The sequence below is a fragment of the Larimichthys crocea genome, unplaced genomic scaffold (assembly GCF_000972845.2).
Source record: "Larimichthys crocea isolate SSNF unplaced genomic scaffold, L_crocea_2.0 scaffold397, whole genome shotgun sequence".
In the NCBI taxonomy this organism is placed as follows: domain Eukaryota; kingdom Metazoa; phylum Chordata; class Actinopteri; family Sciaenidae; genus Larimichthys; species Larimichthys crocea.
The window spans coordinates 95,422-107,356 of record NW_020855181.1 but is presented as its reverse complement, the minus strand read 5'-3'; the positions used below and the strand labels follow the sequence as shown (position 1 = coordinate 107,356).

At 43.1% G+C, this 11,935-nt stretch overlaps 1 protein-coding gene across 5 annotated transcripts in view; it reads left to right on the top strand.

The window, feature by feature from the left end:
- The first annotated feature begins 376 nt into the window (after nt 1-376).
- LOC104928200 (dentin sialophosphoprotein) overlaps nt 377-11,935 on the top strand; it is a 20,221-nt gene continuing 8,662 nt past the window's right edge. Inside the window, exons 1-9 of one of the 5 annotated variants that reach the window (XM_019261993.2) lie at nt 377-614; nt 5,106-5,163; nt 6,294-6,455; nt 6,897-7,094; nt 7,613-7,771; nt 8,618-8,698; nt 8,918-9,065; nt 9,975-10,019; nt 11,464-11,931. In XM_019261993.2, the coding sequence (XP_019117538.2) occupies nt 553-614; nt 5,106-5,163; nt 6,294-6,455; nt 6,897-7,094; nt 7,613-7,771; nt 8,618-8,698; nt 8,918-9,065; nt 9,975-10,019; nt 11,464-11,931 (1,381 nt within the window). In that variant the 5' untranslated portion in view covers nt 377-552. Of the gene's footprint in view, nt 615-4,622; nt 5,191-6,293; nt 6,456-6,896; nt 7,095-7,612; nt 7,772-8,617; nt 8,699-8,917; nt 9,066-9,974; nt 10,020-11,463; nt 11,932-11,935 lie in introns of those variants that run through there. The other 4 variants (XM_019261992.2, XM_019261991.2, XM_019261989.2 and 1 more) reach the window with 4 other exon arrangements.

The window sequence follows — 11,935 nt, the reverse complement described above, 5'->3', positions numbered from 1 at the left end:
AACTCACATGCAGCCCTCACATCTATGGGCTCTGTATATTAGGAGCTGGATAAAAATGATTATGTAATTACTTTCTGTGGACCGACACTACCACAGGGATGCTGCAGAGCTGCACGAGACCTGCATCCAGTAAACTCGAGAGATTCCACACCGGAAACAGATTCACCTTCAAAATATAAGCAGCATTTACTTATCAAAGCAATTATGACAGCATAGAGAGTGGACAAAACTGGACACAACTAAATGGGTGCTGAATGATATTTCCCTTCTCTCACTGAGCTGTCTCGTAAATGCTACAAAACGCCTCGTCATACGGCCTTGTCGTCTTATTTTGAAAGGGTGGACCAGAAATCCTTTTCATCTGTAACTCGTGCTTTTATTGCAGCTGGTCTGCCACAGTAACCGGGATGTCACTTTCCGCCCCGCTTGGTTACGGTGACGGTGTCTAGTTAACGAAGTGAAGGCTGAGGACGGCTCGTTCATCTGCCCGTGCACGAGCCCTGTCGGTAACGGAGGCGACAGGCGGAGAATGAGAGCGCGAGCGCTGCAGTAATGATGCGCTTTATTCTGGACTGCTTGAGGACACCGCGCGCGAGAAACCCGAAGGATGACCGGTAAAATGACCGTTAAAGCTTCTTTATCACTGTCATGTCTCTGACAGCAACAGAGCGCGAGCTGTCTGTTCACGTCATATCGATGACGTTTTTAAACTTTTCACGTAATAAACGTAAAAGCTGAGCTGTAAATGAAGAACGGTCAGAACTCAGAGTAAAGACAGCCGAGCCGCTGCGGGCCTGTCCCGTTACTGCGGGACCGAGCAGACCGCAGACTAACGAGTGCACGATGAATGATGATGTCACATGTAGTGTACCTGAACACGCTGTGGCGTGTGTGTGTCTCTGTGGAGGACACACTCTGTGCTCTGACATGTCCAGCCTCTGTGTCGGACATGGACACTTTTGTCCAATTGTCATTTTCATTTTGTGACTGTGTCAGAGTGGTTTTAGCAAGAGCCTTGAAAATCGGTAGAGGTTCATCATTTTTCACAGATTTTTTGAATTCTAAACCAAATCCTGTATGACACCGTCCAACTCTGAGAAAATCTACTTTTCCGCACATTTACCACATTGGACAAAAGTGTCCGACGTGTTTTATGTCATGAAAAAAGCAGATTTTAGTTTTTTTTTTCAACATTTTTTGCATGAACCTTCCAATCCATTTCTCATCTATTGATCCAAACCATTGAATTAATTCATTTCAGACTTTTAACCCCTTCAATGCCAGAATAGAGTACTTGGTAAAAAAAATGGTGAAAAAAGCACATGAAAAGGGGTTTATTTCCAATATACTGAATGCAAATTGCATTTGGTTTGTGGGGATTATAACAGTCTTGGATATGTCATTGATCAGTAACAAGATTGATTTCCAGGGGTTTTTATTTTTTCTTTGTAGTGTCAGATTAAAGAATTGGCTCCCATAGACTTCCATTATATATATAAAAAAATAAGTCTATGGGGCAATGGCATAAAATGGCAATGCACACATGACACAGACTAGCATACACACACACACACACACACACACACACCTGTGCCTTTGAATTAAGGCCTTGTTTACATAGAGGTCCAGCTTAGCGTGTTTAATAAGATCAGAGGTGTGGGAACTCTTTCTTTGTTCATACAGGAGAAGAGGGTATAAATGTGGAGCTCTACATTTCTCTTAACCCTGGCAAAATGGATCCACGCAGCGTGAGACAGAAACGTATCAGAAAGGAAGGGAAAGAGATTTTGGTTTCTTGACGGTGCCTCCTAGTGTTGCATTGATTCTTCTGAATACTGTACGGTATCCATCTCAGAGGCAGCAGTCCTTATTTCGATGTAGTAATCAATTCTGGCACAAAGCACCAAGGTAAGCATTCTATCACTGCAGAGCAGATGGTCACAGTGAGTCAGACAGCAGCCTGCTACAAAAGCCACACATTAGCTTTCTCCCTCTTATCTTGCAAACATGGACACACATCTCGTCCTGCACCTTAGCTTGTTGAACGAGCAACCAACCAAACAGACACTCACTGGGGAAAAGTGCGCTGCTAACGTAGAGAGCTAATTAACCGCTCAGCTGCAGCAAGTTAAGCAGTAGGCCGATGTAAATGAGCCTGCACACGTCACATGGCTCCAGTTAGATGCTGCTGTGCTCCTTACACTTCAGTGCCACCAAAAACACTCTGCACATGACATGAAGGCTAGAGCTATCGACAGTATTTCTGGCTCTTAAATCTGCATTCTGTCCCGGCCAGCAGGGAGCAGCTGCACTGGCTACAAGAAGAAGAAGAGATACTTTATTAATCTCTCAGTTATTTTACATGCATTTAACCCCAAAATACAACCACATACACACAAAGGGCTCATAGACAGGCAATGTGGAGCGAGGTGGTGGAGTGATGGGCTGCCACCCAGAGCAGCGCCCTGCAAGCAATTGGTGGGTTCGGTGCCTTGCTCAAGGGGGGTGAACCGGCACCTCTCCAGCTACCAGCCCACCTTCCATACTTTGGTCCATACTGGACTTGAACCAGCCACCCTCCGGTTCCCAAGCCAAGTCTCTATGGACTGAGCTACTGCCGCCGAGGTCCATTTGTATTGAGCGTTATGGAAAAATGAGCCTACGAGTTATGACCTCAGTCAGCAGTTGTCCTGAGTCTATGGTCTCATTCATTTTTGTGTTTCCATTCAGAGTGAAATAGTTGATAATGCAGGCTGGTATGCTTTAGGACATGGCTAACTTGTGATTGACAAGTCTCTGTAGTCTGTGCGTGCATCTTGTGCATCACTCACTCAATCAGATATGCTCAGCATTCTGTTACCTGCTGATTTATCACCTCAAATATTTCAACAAACATATTTTAGTTACTGTTTATCTGGAATAGCAGAAATCACAGTCTGTGACCCAGCTGGCTTGATTCCACGTGTGAAAAGAATGGACAGAGCCTGAGTGACATCACCCATCACCGAAATATATGCTGCTGACCGATGCTATGTTTGATGTACTGCTGCTTCAACCCGGCTAATTTAAATATCAGCAAAGACGTGGATCGTCAGTGGACCTGAGGTGGGCTGAACGATGCCTGGGTGCTCTAATAAGCCATCTTGAACAACACTTACCAGTGGCCAGGCTGTTAATTATGCGCAACTTTAAACCTCATTATCATTTCAATTCAACCCCCTCATAGTTGGCATGAATGGGAGAAATTAGCTATAGAGACCAAAACCATTGTCTGAACCAGGCTGTAAACATGTTGATTTCTGCTGTGAAGCTGGACATTTGGACATGGGGACTTATGGAGACTGACTCATCAATCATCAACCTGAGCGTGGACTCTAATTCACACACTTGGTACAGGATCAGACCTAAATGTGTTCATAAATATAATGTTTACATCTGCTGTATCAAGTCTAAAGTTTAGCAGATCTACTATGTGCAGCTGTCATTAGAAATAAAGAGGGGGAAGTTTTCTCCCAGCATTCCTCTCTTTTCTCATTTGCAGTGACAGTGTTGCTTTTGCTGCATTATTACTATTATTATTATTATTATTGTTGTTGTTGTTGTTGTTGTTGTTGTTGTTGTTGTTTTTAGCAGTAGTAGTAGTATTCAGAGCTCTACAAGATATAGTAAGTGGCAATTGTGTGAAAGAAGAGTCAAATGAGGCACAGACACCTCTAGGGAATGTGGACAGAGCACTGAGCAGATCGAGCTGGCAGGAAGTCAAACACAGCAACACATAGAAAGTCCAGTCAGTTTTTAAAATAAAACACCCTGTGCAGACTCCAGATCTTAAGAACGGACAAAAAGGAAACACACATAAACCAAGAAAAATGACCAAGTCTGAGAAAGTGAACAAAGTCTGCTGGGCAAATCTTCTGAAGGGTTTGAAAGGCTCCTGGTGGGAGATGAAGTCGTGTGGAGAACAGACCAAAACAGCAGAGTTACAGCCTGGGGTAGTCTGCTGTAAAGAATAATGATAATTATAATTATAGTAATAACTTAACAAGAAGTTTACAAAGTGCTTTACAGAACAGCTGACCCAGGGGTCGCACAGGCAAAATCAAAAGTAGAAACCTAAAAGATAATAGATTAAATGGCATAAAAATCCATCGTACAATAAAGAAAATATGATAAAGCAATGATAAAAAGATAAAAAGACAATAAATAACAAGAAACAATAAAAAATGAAAGGATTAAAAATAGATAAGAAGTAAAAAAAAAAAAAAAAAATAGATTGTGTAAAGTACAGTATCACTGAATATCTCAAAACACTAAATAACCATATATAGTCATATAACTATTATTATTATATTTGAATCATAATACAATGATTTCATTAGATTCAATTACAGTGAACTGAAAAGAAAATGATCAATCATTAATTAAACCTTTAATAATAACTGACTGGTGTTAACGATGGAAGCAGGAACATCAATGGTCACATATTTACGATTATTGATTGATTAGTAATGTGCAGGCTGCTGCTTCTCTGCTCTCTGGGTTTTTTTTATGAATGGTTCCTTCAGGGCTTTCTGTGTGTCTGTGTTTTGTGTGTGTGTGTGTCTGTGTGTGACTGATAGATACTGCAGTGGGCAGTGATGGTGATGGAGGAAGAGGGGGTGAGAGAGTGAGAGATGTGTGAGGACGAGAGAAGCAGCATTATGGTTGGAGGGAAAAAGGAGGGAGGAGGGCAGATATGAAGGGAGGAGACTAGAGGAGAGGAGATAAATTCACCTATGGGTGGATAAGCCTACTCTACTGCTCTCACTCTGACTCATCCCCCCTCTCTTTTCATCCTCACATTGGTGCATTCTGCCTGTACGCATCAATCAGCACACACACACACACACACACACACACACACGCGTTCACAGAGGCAGCTCCGCCTCCTCTGCAGTGTAGCAACAGCTAGCGAGGGCAGCAATGGAGGAGCCAGCAGTGCAGCAGGAAAAAATAGAGGGATCGTGGGAAGGAGTGCATGATGGAGGGAAGGCAGACTGGAAGAATGAGTGCTCCCTCTCCTCCCTCCTTAAACACTCCTGTCTCCTCTGCTGGTCGTCTCCCAGGGACACAGACGTCGTGGAAACGGATGAGAGAGCCCTCGCCAAGGCAGCCGAGATCAGAGTAAGAAGACCGCAGCATCTAGCGCTGGTGTGTGTGTGTGATTGTGTTTGGTTTTTACACATCGTGTGAGTGTGTTTTGTGTTGGTATCATGTTTCTTTTGAGTTTGCTGAAAAATAATGTGGACAGGACAGAAATCATTGGTGTATTTATACATATAGTGTTTCCAGTTTGGGACTGCAATTCCCATGATACTCTCATGTGATGTCACGATGCTGTTTGAGTAGTGTCAGACTGGATGAATCTGGAGATACATGTGCTCAGTGCTCGTCTGCTCTGGTCTAATATGAAGAGCGGTTCCATCTGGTGCTAAAGACAGTGTTTAAATGAGGTGATTAGGATCCAAGCTCTGATGTTATATGGAGTATGGCTGCAATAATTATTTTCATTATAGATCAGTGACAACCTGCAAATATTCACATTTCAGAAACTGGAACCTTTTTTGGCCTTTCTGTGAGTTTATTGTGACAAGAAGGGATGCACATTTTGACACAAAATGGTGACAAAGTGACCGCACACAGCAGGCCTTCAGATTATAATGATGCTGCCTCTGTTCTGTATCCACTGGAAACACAGCAGCTCCCAAGAGGCTTTCCAGACCTGGCTCAGTGTACAGCTCTGCTGTAGCACTAATGGAATCGTCTGCGTTTTGTTTCAAAATCTATTCCAAATTAAATAGACTGGCGACCGGCTTGCAGGCTAACAAGATCCAAGACAGGAATGGAGTTGTTGTTAGCATTTATTATTCTTAATTATATTAAACTGCTCTCTGCTTCCAGTCCATGCTGAGCTCAAGAGATATGTTAGGTTTATTTTTTGTTCACTGGACACAGATGAATTTGATATCAAAGCCCAGATCAAAGTCTGAGTAAAACCACAAACAAGCAGTCGATCACATGAGACAAATGGGGTACGTCCTGATGTGGTGTTGTTATCTCTGCTCATGTTTGTAACATCAGAGGATCAAACTAGTGATTACCGATCGAGAACAGAAACATGCCAGTCCACCTTTTTCCTGTGTGTGTGTTGTTTGTACCTCTACATGCATGCTTTATCATTCCACAGATGAGCTTGAATCATTCTTAAATCCTAGACTGTGTGTGTGTGTGTGTGTGTGTGTGTATGATTGTAGGAGCTGGAAAATGCAGTGGCAGTGGAGAACTTGGAGCTTCAGGAGCAGCAGTCAGACCGCAAAGAGCTGGAGGAGACTCTGGATAAATTAGAGAAACACAAGGAGAAGCTGATTCAGCAAATAAAGTCAACCAGACAGCTCTGCTATGAGGAGAGTCAACAGGTAACTGAGTGCTACTGTACAGTCAGAAACCTGTTCTAACTGATGTGCTGCCTCTGCTACAGTCTGCGATACTGTGTTTACTCTGATTAGACACTACTCCAGCTATTTCCAAGTAATTCAATTCAAACACTTTCCTAAGCTTCCAAAAAGAGCACAACTGATACAGCACAAACATAACCCAGCTACTGCAGGAGTAAAAAAAAATCACATCAATTATAATTTGTACCAATTGTTGTAGCAAGACTGGTTTAAAATCCATTCAGATATTTCTGTACATTTCTTAAAGGGGCAGTAAAGCTGCTATCAGCTGTGACCAGGTACAGATCATGCAGGGCTGTTGCCTTCTGCACCTGTGCTTATTTCTCTGTGCTTTCTTTACAATTTGCTTTAAATGAATCAATAAGAATAACATGGGATCGGTTCTGTGTCCTCTCTTGCCAGATCCTGTCTCTGCAGGCGGTTGAGGTGCAGAAGGAGAGCCAGGTGGAGGAGTATGAGCGGGAACTTGCCAGAGCCAGGTGGAGGCTGAAGAAGCTCAGAGAGGAGGTAAAGCAGGCCAAGAGGAAGGTGGATGAGGCTGGAGAGAGGAACACTCCTTTGCAAGACTCTATCAGACAGTCCTATGAAGAAATCCTGCAGGTAGAGGATATGCATGTTTACATATGGGTGTGTAGTCTAAATGTGTATTTTCATAAATCCATCCATCTGTTTCCTTCCACTTATCCGGGGTCTGGAGGCAGTGGCAGCAGGTATAAGCAGGATGTTTCAGATGTCCATTCATTCAAACAAATTCCATTCAGACGTTCCCAGGCCAGATAAGCTATAGTCCCTCCAGTGTGTTCTGAGTCCACCACAGGGTCGCCTGTCAGTTGGACAAGCCTGTTACACCACCCTGCAGAGACACCCTCATTTCATTTCAATAGCTCCAGCAGTATTATATTTTTATATATGTGTTAACATGGTGCTGCATTACATTTAACGGGTATCATCAATGTCTTGATCTTTTGATCCAGCTGAGGGGGAAGGGATGCATTTCGTTATCATACTTGGAAATGTGTTAACAAAACAAAAGGAAAACGTTTTCTTTGGTAACTGTGGTCTTTAAAGAATCAAGTTTAAATCTAAGCTTCCTCATCACTCCTTACTCTTACTTATAGGAGGAGCACACTTTGTACTCTCTGTCAGGAGGGGCCGTCACTCCAGAAAGCCAGCTGGAGGAGTCAACATCTCCTGCAGATACCACTGAAGATGACCCGCTTCCTATGAGGCCATGGGGAAGGAGCCAATCACTGCCAGCCTACGCTGACCTGATAATGGTAAATCACAGTAATCATGCTACTTAAAGGAATTTTTGAGCCATGAAAAGGCAGTTTTCCGCCGCCACTAATTATTTCTTAATTGCAGAGTCATTTAACTTTAATTAAGCTAGAAATTGGTACTTTTGTAATTTATATTGTAATCCTCACATTTCTGATTACATTACTTATGATTAAAAAACTAGTGAGTCAACAACTTTGCTAACAGCCAATCATCAACCAGGTCACCAACAGCAGACCCAGCAGCAGCTAATGTTACTGACTAGTCCAACAGCAGTCAGCCCAGCTCGGCGTCTGTCTTTCAGCCTTTGATTTCACCAAGCTCTCACCAACCACTGAAAGTCAGTCCATGATTTACTCTTGTTGTTTGTTTGTTCATTAGCTAACAGCAGCTACAGCTGGCAGCAGTTTACTTCACTGTCCATCATAAACTCTGTAAATCACAGAGAGTTGAGGCGGAGCAGCCGGAGGACATCAGAGGGAAAACCAGAAAACATTTTCTCCGTAAAATATGATCCAGTTTCACCAGAATCAGTCAAATAGTTGGTGGTGTGTGACTGTAAAGTGTTATGCACTTCTTCAAGCCATACTACCTGAAGCCCAAAGTTACATAGTGTGAGAACAGACGTATGAATGACAGTGTAGCATCAACAGGATTTAACAGATGTTAAAAAGTTACAAAATGGAACTACAGGCCAGTTAAAATTCATTCACAACACAAACCACAAACCTCTAGCATTGGTTGCATTTTCTATTCTAAACGAATAAATGAAGTGAAAAAAGTGTTCTCCATGTTACAGCTCTGTCTCTGTCTTTGTCTCTCTGTCTGTGTGGATGACTCATCAGGGGGGCAGTGGTTCGTCTTTCTGCAATAATCTTGCAGATACCAGAGAAGAAGTAGATGACAGTGAGACCAGTTCACCAAAGGTAGCTTCATTATGATAGAACACCTCGCGTCATGCAAGACAGTTATATGATACATGAATAATGTGATAATTAATGTCCAATGACATATTTTGGCTGGTTTGCAGACGGAAACAATCAGAGCTTTTATCATTTTGTAAAATGATACAGTCAGTTAATAACATGATTTTGATTTTATGACCAGTGGTGACTATTTAAGTACTGTGCTGTCATGTTTCACAGATGGACAGATCTGACATAGAGGATGACCCAGAAGAGGGGGATATCAACAATGAAGGGGAAAAAGAGAGAGAGAACCAAGAGTCCAACATTAACCCAAGCCAACTGGACTTCTACCAAGCGGACCCCTTTGCCCACTGTCAAAGTGACCGTATGTATCAGACCCTGTCAGCCTAATGATCACTTCACTGTTTGGTAACAAAATCAAGCATCAATTTGTTTGATGTCACAGCATAGGCAGTACTGGTAACGTGGTTTGTGTTATGTTAGGAGATTTTACCACCAGGTTCAGCTACTACTAGTCTGTATATGGGAGGTATTCATTTGGTTGTCAATCATGAAGAAAACAACACATTGTTCCATCATTAAGCCTAAAATGAAGTTGAATCGAGCTGACAGGATGGGACAGGAGTGTGACATTTTGATGACCTGTTGTGTGTGTGATTAACTACTGGGGGATTTAAATAGCAGCTAGCAGCAATTGAAGAAGAAGAAGTTAGCAGCTAACCCACAGCAACTGAAAAGGTCTGTGGACTGGGGAGACAAGCCTGTCAGGGAGCTCCTTACTCTCCAAACAATGTCACTGACGATGACACACTTGATGCCAAAAACATCACACCTCTTTTGCTTCCAGAAGGCCAGCATGCTATTTAAATCACACACTGAGGCAGCTTCATGCCACTGTTATTTGGTTCAGTGTGAAAAAAAATCATGCTGGGTCTTCAATACAGCACCATTGCAGGATTTCTGTTTAAAAACGGCTACTCTTTCTTCCCTTCCCACTGGCATCTGCCCTCTGCAAAAATTATGTTATGTGACCATGACTTCCCTCCCCCCACATCCAAACAAGTTCACTGAAGTTTTAATTTTGGAACCTACAAGTTTGCCTAATTGTATCCAGAGGTATATCACTTTTTCAGAAATGTTCAAAAGAGTACTGATTGATGTGTATGCCTGGTGTATGTATAATGATACTTAATAGTGGAGTACCCTGTATTGATTTCACGTGTCATTGGTTGTAAAGAGTAATTTTTCAGGTTCGTTCTCACTTGATTTGTAGATGATCTCTTCAATGAAGATCTGTTCCCTAAAACTGACACATCAGGTGAGTAATAATACATGAGTAAGTACACAGTATTCGTAGATGATTTCTTTGTTGTAACAATGCTTCTTGGCAATAAATCTTATACCATTGGAAAGCCTGATTATTTCCTTTTTAAATGGTGCCACATTTGTGCAGAACATGCATTTGTGGGATGAGCAGCAGAGCTGAGTATGTGGGTTGTGCCCATAAAAAATTGCCAAATCTTCTCTGACAATGCGAGCGAGCTTTTCTTTGCTGTTGACTCTGGTCACCAGCCTGGTCACACACTGCTGTGGGATGGCATCCCATTTCAACCAGTGTTTGTCGCAAGGCAGCCAATGTGGATGTGTTGGTCACTCAAACAGCATGCCCAAGCTGATTTCACAAGTGTTCAGTGGGTTGCTGGCAGGCCATTACATCTTATGCACTCCGAAATTCTGGAGGTAGTCTGTGATAAACCCTGCTCCTTGAGTGTTGGAGAACAGAGTTTGGTCCCAGACTGTGGAGATATGGGATTGCCACTGGTTGCAGAACTTCATCTTGATATCTCTCTGCATTGAGATTGCCTCACATGGTGACAAGCCTTGTTTTTCCTGTGAGAGAGATGCTGCCCCACACCATCACACTGCATGTCTTCTCCACCCTCTGACCCTACGATCCATGTGCCATAGTCAATATCTGGACTTATCGCTGAACATAATGTGCCTCCACATATTCAGATTCCAGTGCACATGTTTCCAACACCAGCGCAAACTGGCTTGACCCCCCGTGATATAAAACCTTCAGCTTGCAGATGGTACTAGGGCTCACTCCAAAGAATCCCGCAACTTGGTTTTGCGGAACACCAGCTTGAAGTTGCCCTTATCGAATGGGCCATACCCAGATCAGTCAAACAGCATGCCAATTCTTGGAGCAGACACCACAGTAGGGCCCATTCTCACAGGTACCCCCAGGTGCTGTGTGCACCAGAAGCTCAAAACAAGAGTCAGCAAAGAAAAGCTGTTTGGCATTGTCAGAGAAGATTTGCAACATTTTTCGTGGGTGCAACCCACATTGTCAGTTCTGCTGCTCATCCTACAAATTCATGTTCCTTACAAATGTGGTGCCATTTAAAAATAATCAGGCTTTCCAATAGTATAAGAAAGTAGTTTATATATGTGGGTGGCTGTGCCTCAGGAGGTAGAGTAGGTTGTCTGCAAATCAGTTGAAATCCCGGCTCCTCCAGTCTGCATGTGAGATGCTGAGCAAAGTACTGAACTTAGCACCTGCTCCTGAAGGCCGTGCCATTGGTGTGGGAATGTGTATGAATTAATGAATGGTTAGCTCCTGGAACTAACCTTGCATAGTCATCATCAGTGTATGAATGTGTGTTAATTGGTGAATGAGATATGTAGCGTAAAAGTGCTTTGAGTGGTCAGACTAGAAAGGTGTTATATACCCTATATTTACCTTTTATGTTTGCCAGATGGATTCACTTCAGACCCTTTCAAAGGCAGTGACCCCTTTGCAGCAGATATTTTGTTTCCTGAGGTGAACGTTGGTTCTGTTGAAGGGGCAGGAAATGTTGGCGATGAGGCGGACACCAGTCTGTCCTGTGCTGAAAATAAAGCCTCACAAGGAACTCAGTGCTTTGAGTCAGAATTTCCTGACGAAGACAGTGACATAGAGATCAGCTATAGCCGAGAGGACCTGGACGCCATTGCTGTGGGTGACGATTCTTGTGGATTTAAACCCATCCAGAGCTCAACGGAGGAGCTGGGGCTGGAGCCCATTCAGCGCTGGAGGTCCCAGGGTCAGTATTCTGTAGAATCAGACCCTAATGGGTATGAACTGGACCTCAGTGCTGTCTCCCCTCCCTCTGACATAGAAGAACAAAGTTTGGGATCTCTAGCTGGGGAGGCTAACACGGAGGCAACAGGAAGACAGGAACACGGTAA